This window comes from Carassius carassius, chromosome 4 (genome assembly GCF_963082965.1).
Source record: "Carassius carassius chromosome 4, fCarCar2.1, whole genome shotgun sequence".
Classification (NCBI taxonomy): Eukaryota; Metazoa; Chordata; class Actinopteri; order Cypriniformes; family Cyprinidae; genus Carassius; species Carassius carassius.
In genome coordinates this window covers 3,650,961-3,674,607 of record NC_081758.1, presented here as the reverse complement: position 1 = coordinate 3,674,607, position 23,647 = coordinate 3,650,961, and the positions used below count along the sequence as shown (strand labels likewise).

At 38.3% G+C, this 23,647-nt stretch overlaps 1 protein-coding gene across 3 annotated transcripts in view; it reads left to right on the top strand.

Moving 5' to 3' along the window:
- LOC132132764 (astrotactin-2-like) overlaps positions 1-23,647 on the top strand; it is a 498,987-nt gene that overhangs the window by 458,193 nt on the left and 17,147 nt on the right. For all 3 annotated transcript variants that reach the window (XM_059545295.1, XM_059545288.1, XM_059545303.1), the window contains one exon: positions 15,274-15,415. In XM_059545295.1, coding sequence (XP_059401278.1) covers positions 15,274-15,415 — 142 coding nt within the window. The remainder of the gene's footprint in view (positions 1-15,273; positions 15,416-23,647) is intronic.

Genomic DNA, 23,647 nt, shown 5'->3' with positions numbered 1-23,647 from the left:
ATGACTTGTCTAGCCTTGTGTTGTTTTGTCTTGTCTTTTTGTTTAGTTGTTTTGTTTTAAGGTTTTACTTTACAGGGTAAAGCCATCACATTTATTTTCAAGGTTTCACCTCGTTCCTCTCCAGGGAAGGTTTAATCAATACTTCTGTATAAAGCACACTGGCTCAAATCTCATGGTTAGGGCCATTATACAGAATGTGTCTCTACTAATAAATTGAATAGACATAGTGATGTCAGATTAGCAAATGGCCTTAAAATACTGAGCTGCGATCAGTCTCTCTCTCTCTCTCTCTCTCTCTCTCTCTCTCTCTCTCTCTCTCTCTCTCTCTCTGTCATGGTCTCTTAAGGGCATCATGCTCTTTCTGAGTCACTCGTCACTTATTAGCAGGTTGACTAATAGCAGAGACTCCAACTCTTTATTACCTTTTCAGAAATGCAGTTTATCAGAATGTTGATTTTACAGTATGCAAACACAGATATAATGGTAATGATGAAGACTGTATGATGCACCTTAAAAGTATTCATAGTGTAAAATTCATTACATTCATAAGTGCTGTTCCTTAATAATCATAAGAGCAAGCTATTGAGATCTAGTGGTTTATATTACACAGCTTAGTAAATACCTCAATACCTAAGTAAATACTCAAATATTTATTTAGATTTATATTCAATTCATTAAATAAGATGGTCACCAAAAAGTACAGACTTTAATTAAGTTTCCTTTATGATTTAAATAGTCCTTATATTAATTTATTAAGCACTGTTGTATGTGTGCATACGGTCAATATGTAAATCTATATGCATACAAATATATATTTTTAAACTAATCTAGATGTTGAAATTTTAAAATATAACCTGCAAACATTTGAGTATTTTAACACAAATCTCCCATCAAATGTGAATGAGTTATCCAGGTTGAGCTGATGCCAGAGAGGATGTAGTTTAACAAGAATATAGAAGACAACTTTGATAACTCTAATCGTAAAAATATAGCTGCAAGTTGCGATGACTGTCCCAAGTCAAAGGCACCAAGGCCACCCCTTTACCCTCTTGCAGTCTGGTTTTAGGATTACGCCAATAAAAGAGTTAGTCCAGAAAATAGTGTGAATAGTGTGAAACACACACACACACACACGTTTGTTTTTGTGAAAAGTGTGTTCATCCCATAGGCGTTATGGTTTTTATACTGTACAAACTGTATATTCTATGGCCCTACACCAACCCTACACCTAACCCTAACCCTCACAGGAAACTTTGTGCATTTTTTACTTTCTCAAAAAAACTCATTCTGTATGATTTATAAGCGTTTAAAAAAATGGGGACATGGGTTATGTCCTTATAAGTCACCCTCTCCTTGTAATACCTGTGTCATACCCATGTCATTATACAGAGTTGTGTCCTGATATGTCACAAAAACAAGAGCACACACACACACACACACACACACACACACACACACACACACACACACACACACACACAAAGAACAATATATACAATTTTGGTAAAACTTTACAATAAGGTTTCATTTGTTAATATTAGCTATTAGTTCACCTTCAGTTGCTGGTCCCCATTGACTTCCATAATGTAGAAAAAAAAAAAAAAAAAATTATATATATATATATATATATATATATATATATATATAATACATTATTAAATTTTTAAGTTATATCAGTTAATGTACTGTGAATTAACATGAACATTTTTATTAACTAATATAAACAAAGATTAATTGCCCACACAATTGCCCACACAGAAAGCTCTTAGGAAACAGTGTCTCTTCCACAGCGCAGTACGATTTTAAATCTTTTTTTAGTATTGAACAAGGCTGGTGGGACACTGTATATGACAAGTCACGTAACATGATTTGACTGATTTGGATGTTACGTAGAAAGGGCGACAGTGTAACGCATTAAAGGAAAAGAACATTCATATTTTCATATTCACTGGCAAAAATCAAAAACAAAACTAAAAAAAATAAATAATCATTGAGAGCAAGGTTGCCCCCTGGGGTTTTGGGGGCCCTAAGCAACATGCGTACTTTGTATATAGGGAGGATCAGCTCTGGCTGTAATCATTTCTTCTACACAAGGTTTCATGTGTGGGGTTACCAGATATCAAGAGTTAAAATCCTCAAATCAGAGCTTCTCTGTTAAAAAGGATACATTTTATGACCAGTGTTTTGCTTATTGCAATCTGGCAACACTTGTTCTCCATTGCGGAAGCACAGATGATGATCTGAAAACACCAACAAACAAATAAGCTGGAGTTTAGCAATCTCCATGTGAGAGGTTCATCTTAAATGAAAGTTTCATTCAGCCAGTCTGTGTTCTCTCATGAGAGCTCGACTATATTGTTAGTGATTGTGGTTACTGAAAAAATGCACTTACTCAACCGCTGTTTTAATAGAGAAACATTATTGCATTTTGGAATTATTTGAATTACTATTAGGAATTTTACTGTTAAAATACAGTATTTATTGTAAAGACTGGAAATCCTCACAGATACCATTTTTCTCTAAAAAGGAATATAATTGTGAGGATACTACCTTTTTTAGTTTCTTGGACAGAAAAGGAAGATTTGACATTGGTCTGTAATTAACTAGTTATTTGGGTTCTATTTGTTTTTTTTTTTTTGTTTTTTGTTTTTTTATGGAGAGGCTTAATAACAGCCAGTTTGAATGTTTTGGGGATATATCCTAATGACAATGATGAATTAATAATAGGTTCTGGAAGCACTGATTTAACAAGTTTATACAATTCTTCCTTTCCAGTGATAGATAATGAGTGGGACTGTTCCTGAGGGGGTCTATAGTGCACTGTCTGGTGCGATACTGTAGCTGATGGCTGCATGGTTACAATTTTATATGTAGTAATATTAATCTTGGAAATAAAGTATTTCATAAAGTCATTACTGCTGTGCTGTTGAGAAATGTCAACACCTGTTGATGCTTTATTTTTCATTATTTTAGCCACTGTATTGAATAAATACCTGGGGCTATGTTTGTTTTCTTCAAAAAGAGAAGAGAAGTAATCAGATCTAGCAGTTTTTAATGCTCTTCTGTAGGATAGGGTACTTTCTTGCCAAGCAATACAAAATACCTCTAGTTTTGTTTTCCACCAGCTGCGCTCCTATTTCTGGGCTGCTCTCTTTAGGGTGCGAGTTTGCTCATTATACCATGGTGTCAGACTGGTTTCCTTAATCTTCCTTAAGCGTAAAGGAGCAACCGTATCTAAATATAAATGCTAGAAAAGAGAGAGTCCATAGTTTCAGTTACATCATCAAGTTGTTCTGAGTTTTTGGATGTGCTTAAGGAATTGAGATAAAGTAAATTATGATTTCGACAATGAGTAGGACCTGACACATGTTGTCTAACCCCAATAGAGTTCAAAAGGTCTATGAATGCTGATCCCAGTGCATCCTTTTCATTATCAATGTGGATATTAAAATCACCAACAATTAAAACTTTATCTGCAGCCATCACTAACTCGGATATAAAATCAACAAATCCTTTAACAAATTCTGTATGGTGCCCTGGTGGCCTGTATACAGTAGCCAGTTCAAGCATCACAAGCATCACAGATTTATCATTAACACTTGTTTTTCTGGATAATGTTATATGAGACACCATTACTTCAATCGAGTTATACCTGGAGCCCACCCTCTGAGAAATACTGAAAATATTTGTATAATTGTAGCAACACCTCCCCCTTTACCTTTTGGACGTGGCTAATGTTTATAAAAGTAAGTCTTCTGGGGTAGACTGATTTATAATAATGCAATCATCAGGTTTTAGCCAGGTTTCTGTCAAATAGAGCACATCTAGGTTATGTTCAGTGATCACATAATTTGCAAAAAGTGCGCTTCATAGTAAGCTTCATAATTTGTTTATCCGTATTACAAATGTTTTTTATTTGTTGAACATCAATTAAATTGTTACTCTTAAATTGGTTTGGACGTTTTTTGTATTTTCTAGTTCTGAGAACAGACACAGCCTCAATAGTGTGATATCTAGGCGAAAGAGTCTTTATGTGCTGAGAATTAACTGATTTCTGTGACATGAGGTGGCTAGAAGACAGTAAGTTTAGTAGTTTACCTCAGATCTTTAAAATGTATGTAATGTAAACATGCATGTTAAGTGTTTTTAACTCAGTGTGGACCATCAAGTGTTTTCCATGACAAATATGGTATCAGTCACTCAGTATGTACTTTTAAATATTGTTAAAAAGGTTAAATATTTATGAATAAGATTATAAACTTGTTCGTTTCATTGGGAGTGCAGTGTGATTCAGCGCTTTTGAATGGCTTTCGTTTCTGAACTTTCGTTTCTTTGTGATCTGAATGACTTTTTGTTTTGTTGCGTCTAGTGTGTACATACAAATTGCTTGTCGCTGGAATCTTGTCGAGTCTGGTTAGGACACAGTGTAAAAATAATAATCCTTAGAAGAACAATAGGGCCCTGCTCCACGTAGAGGTTGTGACATAATATCTAATTGCTTGTGCTCTTTGTAATGCTAAAGAAAAACACTGCTATTACCATTGCTCTTAGAGTAAAGGTTTAAGTACAATACTATCAATTCTAAGTCCAGCTATGTTTGGTACTACATTTGACATCTACTAAAAAAATTTGCTACATCTTTAAAACTTTTCACGCATTTTGCAAATGCTGTTGAATGGGACTTTTCTTGTGTTTGTGAATCCTAATGTGCCATTCAGAATTCAAATGATGCTGAGGCTTTTTTTATGTAACATCCTTATGTAACATCTTTTTTTACACTTATTTTTGCAGTTGATATTATATGACATGAATTTATTAGTGTCTAACCTTAGAATACCTATTGTAAAACATCTCTGCTTATAAATGTTGCACGGTTCCCTGAGAGGGAAAGAAACAATGCAAGCTGAGAATACAACTGTCCTCAGCCACAAAGTATTCCTAATGGTAATGGGCCATATACTTAAAACCTAACACAGAGGAGACAGCCTAAGCATGGCAAATGGAACTATCCACAGACAGCAACTAACTTCTGATAAGTCTGCTATAAGTGGGCCGCCTACCAAATACCCTCTATCACAGCGGAGGCACCACCATGCTAAGCAAAAAGGGAACCTCAGGGGGACCCGTCTACTTAGAGTGGAAGGGGGCAACAGCCAGCACTAAGAAGAGTTAGTAATAGAGTGCCGACTATCAGCACGTCTCTTCTCAGTCACCTTTCTGAGATCCCCTTTACTCTCCTTAGTGTCACGTCTCCTACATGCTCTACTCCTGGAAGATGGAGGAGCACGAGTGGCCATGCTAGTCTTCTGGTCCTGTCTGCAATCCTCAGATCTGAATAGACCTGCCCCCTCAGAGGTTTTGGGAGATGATCTAGTTTGGCTAGGGAAGTACCTCTTAAAGGCTGCAGACTGTGCCTTCACCTCCTTTAATTTTTTGACCACTGCCTCACAGTATGTGCCAAAAAGCAAGAGCGGAGCATCAAGAAGAAAGTTCTTCATAACTTCATGACATCATACTGCTCAGAAAATTAAAATGGCTAGATTATTGAGACTAATTGAGATTATTGTTTATGTTGTTGGGGCATAAAAAAAAAGAAAAAAAAAGAGTGAATGGATCTTTAGATGCATAATATGCAAACAACATGTAAAAGTGAATTTTGCATCTGATGCCCCATTTAAGAAAGTGAACCTGTGGTAGAACGCAATATTAACTTTAAATGCACACAAATACTCAGGAGATCATGTTGGCAAGAAATATTCTTGATTAGGCAAATAAAATACTTGTGCGTTGTGTCCAATGCACTGTGAACTTTTTTTACATAGCCAAAGGAAAGCGTATGGAACAGCTGCTGTTGTGCTTCTATTCTTCTTGTACACTTTAGTGAATGTAGTTGGACTTTACTGAACTTGCATTGATCTTCAGTGAGTGTAAAACCAGCAAATGTCAGTGGACATTAATAAGACAGAGAGCATTGCTTCAGGAGATGAAAGAAAGAACTGGATGCCATAGCGGCATTGTTTGAGAACAAACGACCTGTTCTTTGCACTCCCAGCTATTGTTTTGGCCACACTGTTGTTACGGAAACATATGAGGGACTTAATCCACTTAGATTAAGTGCCCTAACTAGAGTTTTAAACAGAGTTATGTTTGCAATACAGCGATTCCTCCAAATCGAAACGTTAATTTTAACGCGTCAGCCAGAATTACGCAGTTCCTGAACCAGATAATTGTGATTGCAGTTTGGTTTTTATTTTTATTAGACTGCAAACATGGCATGGCACAGTAATTCAGCATTATGGTGACATATAAAACTGCAAAGCTTTTACAGCAGGAGGAAGATGCATGAGTCCAGATGCTTTAAATGACTTGCATGGCTCCCATCATGGGCCAGAGTGGAGAAATGAGAAAAATACTTGTTCCAGCCTCTCTCCTTCAGTTCAGCATGATTTGCTTCCTCCCTGCCTTCTCTAGCAAGAGGTCACCTAACATCTGCGACAAGGTTTTAATCACTGTGTTAACTCAACTTTACGCAATATGTTTCTCCAGTAATAGAATGTCTCCACTAATCTCAACTGGCTGTTCACGGTTTCTGTTTATATCGACATATTCGTCTGAGAGGTAGCAGCCACTTAACAGGATCCTGGGAAGATCACAAGTACTCCCTGATACTGTCGAGAGACCACACATGCTGTAACGAGGCAGTTTCATTGTGCACTTTTTCTGACCTCCATCCTTTTCTATCCAAACCGACTGAAGTTGGCACTGCCATTATACTTTTTACAGTCTGAAGTATGCAAAGTGTTCATAACCAATGTTGCAATCATTGAGGCTACATGTTTGCATTGGTTTTGTTAGGAAACGCCCAGGAAAACTGTCAAACTGTAATTCCTCAACACGAGTCTTGAGTCAAATGTTTTGCGTAAACCACATTTCTACTCTGAAAATATGAGTAACCATTTTACTTAATACTTAAAACACAGATGCTCTTAGAAAGTTTTCATACCCTTGGTTCATAATATTGTGTGTTAAGCATCAATGACTGCTTGTGACATACTGTATATGTCACAGTTATGAGTCTCTCAGTTGGGTGGATCCCACTGTGGTTGAACCCAAATGTCTACTGAATGATAAACAACCAAATCATTTTTGTCATGACCAGTGTGCTGTCAAAGTATGACAAAAGACTACAGACTGCCATTGATTCTCATTACACAGCTCACGATTAGGCTAGATAACTAAGGTCAGATTTTTTAACAGCTTGCACCAGCGCAAACTCTCTTTTGGCATAAAAAAAAAAAAAACACAACAACACAATACTGTCAGGATGTACTGAAAACACTTAGTGATGAAAAGGCATGGATGCAGTTATATTTGTGGCTAATCTTACTTCATATACATTTGCAGGAGTTTTCTTTTCAGATGCAACATTTTTGAGAGAAAAGTATTTAAAAGAAGTATGCAAGGTCATTTACTAAGGTTTGTGGTAGCTAATTTATTTAAGTGATTTCTGTAAAGTCACTGGACTGATGCTGCCATGTGATTGTGTTGCAACTCAATTTATTGATTTATGATGTATTATTGATTTAATAGTGATTGTTGAATTCAGTAACCAATCCTAATCACCAATCCAGGCCTCATGACCTGCCTGTTTTTGTGCCTGAATAGGTCTTTCTGGATTTCAAACTTAATTTCGTTAACAAAATATTAATTTTGTGAATGTTCTGTAGCTAATATGATTTTTGTGCATTAATGTGAATATTTTGTGGATGATTGTATTTCATGATACAGAAAGCCTTATATCACGAGATGTAGGCTAAACTTACTGCTAGATTGCTAGAATAAAAGTCTGTACTGCTAGATTCGTAGTATTAATACATTTGAAATTTCAAGAAAAAAAAATTGTGAGATATGAGTTCTGATCAAAAAGATAAAATCTAAGTTGTGAGACATAATTTCAGAATCGTGCATTATAAACTTGCTATTTTGAATAAAAATATAAGTATCTTAATTGAGAGACGTTAGCTTACAATTGAGATATAAACTTGGAATTGTAAGAAATACAGTTAGTATTGTGAGATAAAAAATTGAATTAATTAATATATTCAATCATTCATTTATTCATTCATTTTTTTTTTCAGTGAAGGAATTTGGAATCAACAAAGTTGTTGTCTATTAACCCCAGACTTGCTTGACAGCTATGATTTCTCCACTAGTGTATTTCTAAATTAAAACTTTTTCCTTGCGATTTTGCTAACACAGTCCAACCAGCTGTAGATGGCACATTTCTGATTTACTCTGAATCTAAAACTGAAACATTCAAACACTTCAGATATAGCATGTGTAGAAATGTGAACTTTACTCACAGTTCTCATAGCCCAGTGATAAATCTGTGTCTCCTCTGCTCTTAATGAATGAAAGCAGACTGCTTGCATGGACATGGTGTTCCTGCCTGCAGAACCCCTGGCAAGGAGAGAGTGTTAACCAGTAGGGGTTAGCTGAGGTAATGTCTGTCCTGCCAGGCTGTACTTTAGCACAGCTGGAGTATTGGTATGGCTGTGAATACAGAGAGAAATGTGGAACACACAAAGACATTTAAAAGATCCCCTCAGAAGGTCAAATGTGTCTATACTAGAAGGTAAGCATGCTAGATTGCAGGGCCAGATAGCATGATGTTCAGTACCACAAAAAAATAAATAAATAAATAAACTAATAAATAATTAAACTCTTGCCGTATCATATAAACCAATCCTCTTCAGCAAAGATACACTCACATATAGAGTGTCAGCCAATATTGTCTACAAAATGTGTATATAAATGTGTCTCCAAAAACATCATGATCAGCACTTATTGTAGGTTGCATTTTGTTTAGACTATTATAACGTTGGCTAACACAATATTGAAAACTGAAGTTTCTTACTCATTGAATATTGGCCATTTTCAACCCAGGCTCACTGTAAACACTCTCCCTGTATTTTTGAATGAACTCTAAAGGCTTCCAAACAGCAACATCTTTTATTCCTTTCCATGGAAATTATGATTACAGGGGCATATTATTGGTTAATAAAGACTTATTTTCGCACAGATCCTTGCACAATACTATGCTATGACCTCAAAATGCTTTTACAACAGTGCATGATTTGTAAACAAATACATTTTGATATTTGCATCACATAACCCGTTGCATATGTTTGGCTTTTCTCATGTAATAAACTTGCTCAGAAGTGCACCCTGTACAGCATTGTACTGTAGAGTGGTCAGATCCTGTGAAACATGAATCATGACAATCGACAATGCTCAAAGTTCTTTAAAAGCAAGCTTAAATGTAATTGTTGCTTCAGCAGATGAGTTTTTAATCTCACATGTGCTTTTGTTAACAGTATTAGTTTAGTTTAGGTTTACAGCGGTTACAGTAATTTTAGACACAATAGAGTGGTAACCTTATAATGGGTCGACCGTCTCAGTCAAAGTCAAAGCTTTGATTTACAGAACATTATTAGCACAATAAGGAGTTCATAGGAAAATGCAACATTGCAGTGTTGGCGAGTTTTTAACATTTACATTTACATTTATGCATTAAGCAGACAGTTTTATCCAAAGCGACTTTCAGGTTATAATTTTTTTTTTTTTACCAGTATGTTAAAATATATATAAAGCATGAGTTTGAGGAAAAATGTGTATGCTCACTTGACATTTGACATTATTGGCTGTTATTATTATAATTACTCTCATTAATCGCTGTAAATATGGAAACGTATGTTTCTGCAAACCTTTCTCAAATCCAGCCAAGAGTTGCATAATAAGGCAATGTGCGTCAAAACTCAAAACTAACATTAAGACTATGTAGTGTTGACCATTTCACAAACAGCCAAATGAGAGTGAGTAGCACTTCAAGAGCATGCATTGCCATGTATGAACTCACAAAAACATCAAGTATTTTAAACTGCTGTGCAGATCTCACAATATTAGTCAAAAATATATATATATATATATATATATATGCAACATATTTTACCTTTTAGGGGTTCAACAGCTTGAGCAGTTCACTCAGAGGGATACATTTGCACCTTCTTAAGGTTATTAGTACCTTAGACTAGCATTATGTACCCTTGAGGTGTTATTTTGCACTATTGCGGTACTTTTATGATCCCTTTAGGGGTAAAGAAGGTACAAGTGTTCTTCTGAGGGTTCTGCCCAGTGACAAGCTGTTATACCCCTAAAGGTCAAATTTGTGCACATTATTTTCTGAGAGTACAGGAAGGCTTCTGTCAAACCTCCTGAAACAGCCCACCTTTAAGTGCCCACACTCTTCCGTATGGACATACAAAAATCCGGAAACATGTGACACACACAACTTTGATGTCCACACATGCGAGCCCATGAGATTCGCTGTGTGCAGTGAATGCAATTGCGGTGGTAGAAATTTTTGTACCAGAGACCTGAGCTTTACATTGAGATTCTGACTCTGTCAAACCCAATGTTAGATCTCCAAGCGCAGACTGCAGATTCTCAGTCTGGACGGTAATTGCTCCACTGTGTAAATGTAAGTCGTGTCAGATATAGCATGCACGTCTCAGCTCTAATTCGTCCAGGTCTTAAGCACCAAAGCAGATGTGGGTGATCATTTTGGACGTGTGCATAGATTTCCCTTCTAGGGCTTGTTGACTTCTTTTTACAGATTTTTCCCTTTAGGATTGCTGGAGTATGTGATAATTACTAGCAAACCCCTGAAACAGCCCCACAGGTGGCAGCTTTCCACCCTCCCAGTCATGGACCGGACTATTGATTTATTCGGATTATCAAAACATACAAAGATAGCAATTCGAGCCAAACCTCATACGGAAACATCAAAAAGAGTTTTCCTCCCCCTGCCTTCTTCCGTACCTATCAAAGCCTCGTATTTCCCTTCACTATTGAGCATTCTCTTCGATTAAAGCTGTCAGGGGGCCTGTGAAATCTTGCTCCACTCATGCATTCCATGCATTTTTGTGTCAAGGTTAGGGTAATGGACCGAGAGCCTGGCAGTGTAATACAGATAGTCAATCTTAAGCACTTTTTGACCTTATGTCACTGCTAATAGTGTGAAGAAACAAACTGAACAGGTCTCACACGGTTCCCAGACAATCCCGGTCTGCTTGTTTTCTGGCAGTTGTATGTGTTTCAGAGCAAGACCGTTCTAAAAGAGTCACTTAGCTAATCATGGCCCATGCGGTAAGTGAGACACTTCCGTGTGTGCATGGCATCGCTATACAGTACTTCAGTACAATTAATGTTTAACACAAAACAGGTGACCTCTTCTGGGTGCGTGGGTTCAAGCAAACGGAACATAACTGCAAAGATGTTCCATAAATTCTTCCTATATAATTCAGGCCAGGGCCACACAAAATCTTAACAGCTCATGTTTACACAGGTCAAGAGCCTGAGGACAGTACTGGCTGCTCTCGAACAAAGGCAATGCTTTAGTTTTTGGTTTTGGTTTTTTCTAACCAAATATATGTGTACATGTCCAGTGTGGTTCTGCTGGATTTATAGATTCGTAGAATAACCTCAACTGAAAGATTGCAGTTATAATTGAATGTAATGTGGCACTGTAGGGTATTTGTATATATATATATATATATATATATATATATATATATATATATATTTAAAAATATATATACTTTTATACTTTAAGTGTATCATTATATGAGCAAGCACAAATAAGGCTCTATTTGTGCAAGCCGTTAAATTTGTAGTTAATAATTTAATGGAATTAAACTGGTAAACATGGTAAAAGCACTTATTTTCAAACAGTGATTTATCAAGGTTTATAAGACATTAAATTTATAAATACAAATCAAACCAAACCAAACCCCAAATGCATGATATTAAGGGTATGTTTGATGATGCTTTGATAATACTAACTAACTAACTAACTAACTAAATGCATACATTAATAAATTGACCTGCAGTGCTTACCAGTGTTATATTACTATTATTGATATACTGTTATAGTTTTTGTTAATTCATAATTTGGTTATTCTATGCTATTGTTTTTATTATTATTTTTATTTTTGTTTTTATTTTTATTTTATTTTTTGGTCTTTAGTAATTTTACCTTCTGATAAACTACAACAATTTACCTCTATATATATATATATATATATATATATATATATATATATATATATATATATATATATATATATATATATATATATATATATATATATATATATATACTTATTTTCTCTTGGTTTCTTGCTTTATACTATATGAGCTCAAAGCACTTTTACCATTGTGTATGATTTGTAGATTAATACATTTTGAAGTTTGCATCTCATAACCAGCTGCATATGTGTGGCTTTTCTGATGAAGTAATCTTGCTCGTTACCTCACCCGGTACAGCATTGCACTTGTGATGTGAAGCACTCGGGTATGACTTCACTGAAACCCAAGTCACTACTAAAGACTCAAAGACAAATGGCATGGTTGCTTTAGCAGATGTGTTTTTATCTCATGTTTGTTTTTGTTTAGTTTTTTCCTCTATCGGATAGGTTTAATGTAGGTGGCATGTTATTTTTAAACACAATGGAGCATTAACCTTACCAGACATTTCACTTTGAACTTCCCTTATATGTACAAGAAGCAATGTAATCAAATGTTGCCAGATTCACGTTCTGTATCTGATAAAGCTGAACATACTATTAGCGTCACTGAGTGGACATTTCACTTTTAGTGTTGCTAAACATGCAAGAATAAAGGTCACACCATTTTGCAGAACTTTTTGCCACAGAAATGTTTTTGAAATTAGGTTGGCTTGTTTTTGTTTGATATGTAATGTGTATACTGTATATTCATGCACATTTTGTATAGCATAGCCTATACTAGCTCTCGTAGCCTTCAATTTGCACATACTTAGGGGACAACATTAGGCAGAATGTGTAATAACACTTCATCATGCCTCACACAACCTTTCAGCATATGGAACACTGGAATATTTACTATGCTTTGTTTTGACGGTCAACTTCAAGGGAGGTACAAGAGAAACACTGTATCATACAGAACATGGGCCTCTTGGATGAGAGGAAACTATGCATTCATTTAGGGTCATTCCATCGTTGGGATTATTATTTAACACAGAACCTCTGCGTTCATACATGTACTCGGTGTGGACTTACCATTCCATTGTTTTCCATTTCATGACTATCAAAAATATTCAGAACTGCTTCTTTAGACATGGGGGCCACAAAGTGAAAGCAAAGGGTTTTGAGACCTTATAAAAAAACGTCTTGGCTTGGGCACACTTAAGGTGTTGGAATACGAGCGAGAACCTTTCCTCCTTGTATACAGTGTGCTTTCTGGGAAAGTGGCTAAATCATTCGTTTGCCCAATCCTCCCTTTCTAGACCTCCCCTCTGTTGCCCATTTTTTACTGTACCCTTGGGAAGCACAATGCAGACACCTTCTGCCTTTTTTTATGTATTTTAAAACATGTTAAAAACTGATGTGAGCCTACGACGCATGTTCATCTAGCTTCAGAGTTGCTCAAATTGGAAGTGTCAAATGTTGTTTTTGAAGCGTTTTTTTTTCGCTTTGCCTCTTAGGTCATGCTGGAAACTGATTTTAGCAAATGACTGTTATTAATATTTCACCAAAAGCTGACTTTTGTTGTTTGTTAAACTGCTCTTCACAGGAAATACATCACATTTATTTATTCAGTGGAGCACGCAAGCAAATGTTCAACTGAATATTCATACTCATGTTATAAAACCAAACTGAATGGTGAGTGAAAATAACTTTGAAGTAAAACATTTCAAAAACAAAAAAGTTAAGTCATTGACACCAAAGGTTCTTGTGTTCCTGCTGAATTGCCACACCAAATAACTTAGAAGATTGAAATGTAACATACTGTACAAGTCATTGGGAATACTGTTATTATGCATTTTGTCATTTTTCAAATTGGGATGTGCAATATGTATCATCTTGTATTTTAATATTGTTTTAACTATGTGAAGATGTTTTAACGATATGATGTCACCTGAAATTATTGATTACTGTATGACATTCACTATGCAAAAATTAAACAAAAACTTGCCTTGAAAGTCAACTTATTTTATTTCAACTATTTGCCAATACATAAATTCTCATTTTGGTACTTAAAGAACTAAAATAACTAAAACTGAAATGTAAATTATAAGAACTATACAAACTACAAAAAATGGTGATAAGATCAAAGTCAAAGTCATCAAAGTGATAAGATAAATAAATAAATGATCAATCAATCAATTAATAAAATAAAATAAAAACTAACTCTAAATATTAATACAAAAATATAATAGTATATCAATGATATTACAAAAGCATTGATAATCTGTTCATACCAGGCTTTTTTTTTTTTTTTAAATTGTCTTTGATCTTTCAAGCTGTTTGATGCCATTCAGCGGGTGTTGCACTGCATCGGTCCTTGAGAAGTTTAATAAAAAGCTCATCCATTAAAAAAAAGTGTCTCACACGGCTCTGGCGTGTGAACAAAGGCCTACTGTAGTGAATCGATGTGTTATTGTAAGAAAAATATCCATATTCAAAACTTAATAATCAGTTTAATATAGCTTGCACTCACAGTTGTAAATTGTCATAGGGGAATGACGTATGAGGTCAGATTTGCGTATGTGCCACTCAAAAGTGACGCACGCGGAAACTCAGCAGAGTGATCAAAACAAAACAATGGTCACTTATTAGAAGTACAAAACAACGATTTGTAAAGAAGAATGTCATAGGATTTCTATATTAGTCAAGAGGGGACTGGTTTTCCTTTGCTGAAGTAAGGAAACTTTGCTGCCTTTTCTCTTGTTAACAAACATTAGTTTTCACGAGACTCACCAGCACATGCTCAATGGTGACCTTATACGTAATTCCCCCGGTACTGCTTCCATTTAACAACAGTGAGCACAAGCTAGATTAAAGTGATTAAGTTTTGAATATGGATATTTTTCTTACAAAAACCTTTGTCCCCCCCCCCCCCAGACCCATGTGATACACTTTTTTTTTAATGGATGTGCTTTTTAATAAACTTCTCATGGTCAAATAGAGTGCAAAACCCACTGAGTGGCATCAAGCAGCTTGAAAGATCAAAGACAATTTTTAAAATAACTCTGACTGGATTCCGATAAAAGAAGAAAGTCATATACACCTAGGATGACTTCAATGGGAGTAATTTATAGTCTAATTTAAATTTTTGGGTGAACTAACCCTTTAAAATAAATGTCATCCTGTCTGTTTCTGTGTTTTTCAGGAGAGGTTCTGAGCCTCATGGATGATCTTTTCTCGGGTCTGGGCTCATCATGTGTGGTAGCAGGACGCAGAAGTGGAGAACATCCTCACAGTATGATCTACTCTCTCATTTTCAAGTGCCTGGAGCCGGACAGCCTATATAAGTAAGAGCCACAGCAAACATGGACGTTCAACAAAGATTGTAAAAGTTGCTTTGTTATATGTTAGTACATGAAAAAGTGAGTTGCTTTTCGGGATATTAAAATGATTATTGCTATACCAGCCTAAAGGAATAGTTCAGCCAAAAAAACAAAAAACAAAAACAAAAAAAAACAACTTAAACTTAAAACCCTCAGGCCATCCATGATGTAAATGACTTTGCTTCTTCATCAGAAAAAGATTTGGAGAAATGTATCATTCCATCACTTGCTCACCAATGGATGCTCTGCAGTGAATGCGTGCCATTAGAATGAGAGTCCAAACAGCTGATAAAAATCACAATAATCCACACCACTCCAGTCTAGGCATTTAATAGACAGAGCCATAGATCACTGACAAGCTACGCAATATCATGTTCATTATCGCAGATGAATCGCCTGCGATAATGAATGCGATATTGCGTAGCTTGTCAGTGATCTATGGCTCTGTCTATTAAATGCCTCTCCATTTGAAAGCAGGTGATGGCGATTTACCGCTAATCAGGGAACCGGCTTTCCTGATGAAATGCGAGTGACAATCACATGCGATATATTGCCCATCCCTAATCCAGTCCATCAGTTAATATTTTGTGAAGCTAAAAGCCATTTGTAAAAAAAAAAGTATTTAAATTAAGAGAAATAAAGATTTCTCTCCTGATTCAGATAAGACCACTTTTTCACTAGAGTATACAATATTATGAAGCAACGGTTTGTAGTTAAATACTTCTTAATGATGGATATGTTTCTTACAAATTATGCAATGTCTGGCTTCATGTGACGTCAGTTGATGGACTGGAGTGCTATGGATTACTTGTGGATTATTGTGATGCTTTTATCAGCTGTTTGAACTCTCATTCTGACAGCACCCATTTACTGCAGATACAATAGTGAGCAAGTGATGCAATGCTACAAACTCATACACATCTATATCTTGCATTGGCTGCGGGTGAGTACATTTTCTGATTTTTTTTTTTTATTCAGAGACAACTATATCTAAGAGGTAGTTTTTACTGAGAAGTGTGACATTATTCAAACACTGGATCCCATTCACTAACGTCTCAGGTTACGAATGTAACCATGGTTCCCTGAGTAGGGAACGAGACACTGCGTCCTCTAGGGGGCACTATGGGGAACACCTTGTCATGACCCATGTCTGAAGCATACATTGAAAAAACACCAACTTGTTGGCCGGCGACAGCCTCGGACACCACTACCGGTGCGATAAACAGGCACCAGGAGAACACGTCATTCTCTTCTTCGTCTGAAGCTTGTGTCCGAAGCATGGCAGAGCGCTAGAGGACGCAGTGTCTCGTTCCCTACTCAGGGAACCATGTTTACATTCGTAACCTGAGACATTCTCTTTCAAGGGAACTTCAAACTTCGTCCTCTAGGGGGGTGCTATGGGGAACAGTATACCCGTATACCCACGCTGCCATGCTGAGGGGAGTGCAGGCCAGAATCATGGCAAACACTAAGTACCAACTCTACCATTCCCATGGGAGTTGCCCCTGGGACGTATAGACGGCTGTATGTGACAGTACCCCTTATGGCCAAAGGCCTAAGCTACATACCCAACTAAATTGTTAGGGCCTCGGCCCAGGGTAGAGCTGAAGGCTTGGAATCAGGAAAGATTCCTTTAAAGCGATATGGCTAAGAACCTAGCGTTTTCCACAGTGTGGATTTCAGAAAGTGTGCAAAGACTTCATGTGCACACTTACCATAGCATGGATTTTCAAATACTGTTCTAAGGAGGGGCTCTCATGGCACTCTGACAGAGCAGCTCATAGATGGAATGGTGCATCTCAAAACAGTATGTTTGAGAGTCATCAACTTGATCTGTGGAAATAATACTGGAGCGCTCTGGGGAAAAAACAGAGAACTCAGTGTCATATGAGAGGAGAACTCTGAGCTCAGAGCAGTGCGCTCATAGGCGGCCCTTCTTAGAAAAGGGGAGTGCTGCTAAACTACCACGAGAATCGCCCAAATAACCCCATATGTTGAGGGAAGCAATGCTTGAAGAGTATAAACAAATACACACTGGCTGAATGGAGCCCAAGGAACCAAGGTCTAATCATCTCAAGAAAGGGAATGAGGCGGAGTGCATAACCCTTACTGTACAGGATTTCAGAAAGTGCACAAAGTGTTTATGTGGACACTGACCACCATGTGGTCTTCAGAAAGTACACAGAGCTTAGCATGTGTACCTAAAGGTTCCTGAGCGTCGCAGAAGTGCTGAACCGCACGGGAGAGGCAAGCTCAAATTTTACAAACCTCTGGCGAGGGGAGCATCACCTGAGGCAGTATATACAAGAAGACTTCTGTAACTGCCACCTCCACTTCCCGCTGGATGCAACAGCACAACTAAGCGGCCAGGAGACCCCTCAGGTTGACCTGGCCGGACATCCATGAAATTCCCTGCAGTGCTGTGCCAGGCCTGGTGATCAAGGAGGCTCCCGCAGAAACCTGTGATCTCAGATGCCTAATACCGGAACATGAAGCCCGATGGCTGGTGCTGGTGAGTGTTTAGTAAACACTGTAACTGATCACTGCAAAGGAAACTCACAGAGTTTATTAGTAGACACATAACCACTAGCAATTTAATACACGTAAGTATATACAGAAAGGGTTACATACTCACCCACCCTCCTGCGCTGTAGCCCTGCTCAAGGGGTGCTCCTTTTAGTCCGGACCATCAGTAAGGTGGTTGCTATGAACAGAACCAGCTAAAAACATTATAGGTCCAGCATAGGAGACTGTTATGCGAGAGGGGAGGAGCGCGAGTCGCGACACTGGCCTTCTGTGCCCATCTTTGATCCTCAGATTGAGACAGGCCAGTACCCCTATGTTGTTCGGGCTCAGACCTGGACCTTCATGGAACGAAGGATCTGAAAGCAGCGGAGCTTGCCTTCATCTACCTGAACTACTCGATCACCGTCTCAATGGAAATACCGAAAGGTTCAGAAGGCGAAACCTGAGCATTGAGAAGAAAGCCTTTTCTTTCCTCCCGATGTCTGCCAGGTTCATCCACAGATGTCTCTCCGCTACCACCATGGCCGCCATAGTCCTGCCCATGGTGGAGGTGGCCTACTTGGTAGCATGGAGAGAGACCTGTGGTGTGGCGCAGCTCGGCTACCTGATCAGGAGAAAGGCCCTCGCCTCTATCCAGGTCTCTTAGCAGATCAGTTTGATATGCTTGAAGCACCACCATCATGTTAATAAAGCCACAGACTGACCTGCTGCATATGCCTTGTCATTTAAGCTAGATGTATTTCTTGAAGGGGCTTAGATGGCAAGGAGGGAGATTAAGAGAGGATGTCTCCCCAGCAGAAAGAAAGTTCTTTCTACAGGGTGCATCCTCTCATAGCTGTTTTCGCTGTTTTGCAGGCCAGGGGGTACCCACGGGACTGCACTCTACTCCCCCCCTCCCTCCGAGGGGGGGGGGGGTGCTCACGGTTACCTGCGGGAACCTGGGGGTAGGACAGACGAAGCGAGAGAAAAGGAGATGGAAGGATGAGGAGCAACAGAGACGAGAGAGGGGAGAAAGAAAAAAAATTTGGTTCCCAGACGCACTGCCGCTCGGCCCTCCACCAGCTGGGTGATCTCCTCCGCGGTGCCTGGTGGTGGCACTGGATGGCCCTCGGCGGACGGCATGGCACTCCTCCGCCGCCCGGTGGACGACGATGGCTCCTCCGGTTTTGGGCAGCCGGCAGGAGTCCCCTGTTCCCTGCTCCTCCACGTTCAGGTGGACGGCAGCAGGCCCTGGCTCTCTGGCGAACGGCTGCAACTCCTCCGCTCCCTCATGGATGGCAGCCGCCCCTCCACATTGCGGGCGGCCGGCAGCGAGCTCGTCCGTCCCCGGCAACTCACTCCAGCCCACCGCCTCGAGCGTCCATGGCGGCACACTTCCTTGCCCTGCTCGATGGCTCCGCGGATTCAGCAGCGTGTCCCTCCTTCTCCCAGGCCTCGGCACCAGTGTAACAGCAAAACTTCACAATCATCGGGAAGAAGGAGGCGGGAACCGGCGGACAATCACAATGAAACTTTAATTACAAAATAAACACGAAACCCTCCCGGATGACTGCCGTGCACAAACAAAATCAAAACACAAAATAAATCCAGGCCTGGTCCTCTCTTGTCTTTCACGATCGTCGCTCCAGTTTTATATCCTTCCATCTCCTCCGTGGGACTCGAGACCGATGGGTCGAGCAGGTGTTGCTCATTTCCAATAACTCCACCGGCCTTGCTCCATTCCCACGGCTCTCGGCCCCGCCCCACTCGCCACAGCTGCCTTTTTTCCTTTTTTTCCTTGGGAAAGAGAGACGAACAAGAGCGGAGATTTTTCCTTGAAAAAACGCTCACAACGAATAAGACTCCAATCTTCCAGGTACTACAAGTTATCTTGACCAGTACTACTTATATGCTTAACTAGTCACTCTGCTATTGTTAGCTGTGATCTTTAAATGCAAAGCTTTCTCAAAGAAACAGAAAAAAACGGTTCCTAACAAACATTGAGCCATACAATGCTGAGACAAAAAAACATTTTAAAATCTTATGTTTATTATGTTAAATTCATGACAGTGTACAAAAAAGGTCCTGGCAACAAGACAAACAGTCCTACAATAATACCACAGGATCGTTATTAATATCAAAGTCCTCCAGTTTCATTTTATAGTAAATAAAGTTAATAAGATGACAGCAGCTACATTCCAATGAACCCAGCAAGAATGCGGCGTTGTGATATGGAAGACATGTAAGTAGCTCCGGCCTCAAAAACCCGGATGAGCGTGTGTTATTCCTTGTTGCTAAAGATGACAGTTGTTATCAGAGAAAAACACACCTTAGAATGCTGCAACTGACCAATCAGAATCAAGTATTCCAGAGAGCCATGTAAAAAAGCAAGATAATAATAATAAAAACTGCATATAACAGCCTTTGTAAGTGATTGGTAGAATTTTAAAACTAATACGAAACCTGACCGGTAGCCTGTCTTGAGATGATATAATTGGGCTGATGTGAACATATTTCTTAGCTCTATTAAACATGATGGCTGCTGTATTTTGAACCAACGGGAGCTTACTAATCGAACCAGCAGGTAGAACCATGAGTAGCAGATTACAATAATCTAGACTAATCCACTCATAATACTTTCTTATGTTTTGACTTTTTCCTTTTTTTCCTTGGAAAAGAGAGACGAACAAGAGCGGAGATTTTTCCTTGAAAAAACGCTCACCATGCACGCAGATTGCCTCCTCAAAGACATCGGGTGTCAAATAACGCCAACACGGATGCACACATTGTCTAAACGCTTGCTAGTAGTCACTATGATAGACAGAGAAAGATTGCTCTAACCAGTTCTTTCAGATGCATGCTTCAAACAGAACTGTCAGTGAAGACGAAGAATAGAATGACGTGTTCTCCCGGTGCTTGTTATTGTTGTGCGGGTAGTGACGTCAGAGGCTGTCGCCGGCCAACAAGTTGGTGTTTTTTCAATGTATGCTTCAGACACGGGTCACGGCGAGGTGTTCCCCATAGCGCCCCCTAGAGGACGCAGTTCGAAGTTACCTTGAAAGGGAACCATGAATTTGTGCATATGAACAAACACAGATACAAATAAACACAGATACTAACACAAGTACAGCTGGCTTGTGAGATCTGGTCTGTATAAAAGGTGTTTATTGTGTTTGATCTAGTTTTGAGGATGGCACACTAGTTTCTAGAGGATCCTACTTTAGAGAATGTCACACATTTACTGAGAGTGACAAAAGGCTGTAAAAGGCTGAACTCTGTCGCTCATTCATAATACTCCAAATTAATTATTATTAGAGCAAGGTTAAGAACAAATCCATTTATGAATCCATCCATTCACTTGTTTTAGGGTACTATTTATTTATTTAAGAGAAGTCCCTGTGCATTTAAATGATCCACATAATTATAAGTTATTATTAAATCACTTCCTTCTGATTATATTTTCCCAATAAATTTTTCTTTAATTTGTGATGGAACATTGATTCAATGATGTTGCAGAAAATAATTTTAAGTAGGCCTGTGCAAATAATACTGTTGTTGTGACTCCATAGATTCTGTTGATTCTAATTCATTAAGACAGATAAAATTGTTAGCTCAGTAATAATGTTTTTAATACTGTCGTTGCCATTTTGGTTTCATTTGTCTTTGGTTTAAATTTGGCTTTGAGGATACTCACAGTTCGGCAATGAAGACGTGGAGACTGGAGGAAAAGCAAGAACAAGCTCTGCTGTGTCAATGTCTTTCCATTTTCATCATAAGCAAGTGTGACTCGACAAAAATATTTGCTCTGGTGGCGTGGCGTTGCTGTGCCACATCCTGTTTTTTGGTGCTCATTCAAGGCAGGTTGTGATTTGTTTGGAATATTGTTTGGAACATTTCTCTTGTCTTTCTTTTCATGGAGGATAACCACAGCTGAGTCTTATTAACACCAGTGCACTGACTCCAAGTTTTGCAATGGAGAATAACAAGATTACATTGAATCAGTCTAATTTGAGAATGATCCTCATCTGTCTGATTTTAGTCAAATGATAACAAAACATAATTTGAGTACACACCACAAGAATGTGAGAATACTTGATTACATATATTACATTTCCTGTTAATGATGCTTTTGGAAAACGTAACCCTGATCTTTAATGCACTTAATGTGACAGAAGTGCCCAGAGATGATACACACAATATTTCATCATTTTCTAAATCTTTGCGTAATAATCTAGGAAGACAATTCCAGAGTTTAGGAGCCAGGTCAATAATGGCTCTACCTCATTTTGTGAATTTGAAAAATCTGGGTACTATAAATAGTACAGAAATTTGTGACAGTAGTGAGTGTGATGCATTACGTAAGGGCTGTTATCACAGAATAAACCCCTTCAGGGTGTTGCTAGACCCTGATCACCGTGACATGGTTTATTCTGCATAATTACACGGCTCTGTGGAATACTTGATTCTGATTGTTCAATCGCGCCATCCAGCGGTATGTTATTCCCAGTTAACAACCACCAAAATGAATAACACTCCACTCTTCCAGGTACTACAAGTTATCTTGACCAGTACTACTTATAAGCTTAACTAGTCACTCTGCTATTGTTAGCTGTGATCTTTAAATGCAAAGCTTTCTCAAAGAAACAGAAAAAACGGTTCCTAACAAACATTGAGCCATACAATGCTGAGACAAAAAAACATTTTAAAATCTTATGTTTATTATGTTAAATTCATGACAGTGTACAAAAAAGGTCCTGGCAACAAGACAAACAGTCCTACAATAATACCACAGGATCGTTATTAATATCAAAGTCCTCCAGTTTCATTTTATAGTAAATAAAGTTAATAAGATGACAGCAGCTACATTCCAATGAACCCAGCAAGAATGCGGCGTTGTGATATGGAAGACATGTAAGTAGCTCCGGCCTCAAAAACCCGGATGAGCGTGTGTTATTCCTTGTTGCTAAAGATGACAGTTGTTATCGGAGAAAAACACACCTTAGAATGCTGCAACTGACCAATCAGAATCAAGTATTCCAGAGAGCCATGCAATAAAGCAAGATAATAATAATAAAAACTGCATATAACAGCCTTTGTAAGTGATTGGTAGAATTTTAAAACTAATACGAAAACTGACCGGTAGCCTGTCTTGAGATGATATAATTGGGCTGATGTGAACATATTTCTTAGCTCTATTAAACACGATGGCTGCTGTATTTTGAACCAACGGGAGCTTACTAATCGAACCAGCAGGTAGAACCATGAGTAGCAGATTACAATAATCTAGACTAATCCACTCATAATACTTACTTGTGTTTTGACTTATGTCACTACCTGGAGAACAGAGCTGGCTTTTGTTCATTAAATGAGTTTTATAAAAGACCAAAAGTGAGAATGATATTGAGGATTGATTAGAGATTAAAACAATATTTATTCTGAAGAAAACACAAATGTAGACTGCAGCTGTAGTCTCTGACCTGCAAGTGAGGAATCAGGACAAATGTGATACATTCAGTCTGGATGCTTTGGAAGGACAAATCCTTCCAACACCGACCTGAATGGTCCTAAGACCATCGGAAAGGAAATTGATGTGGTTTGGATATGGTGTTTAAAGTTCATCAAGTGTGGTATTAGCCATTGATATTTCTCTAAGTTGTTTATACAGCTCTGTTTTGGAGAGGACCCAGACAG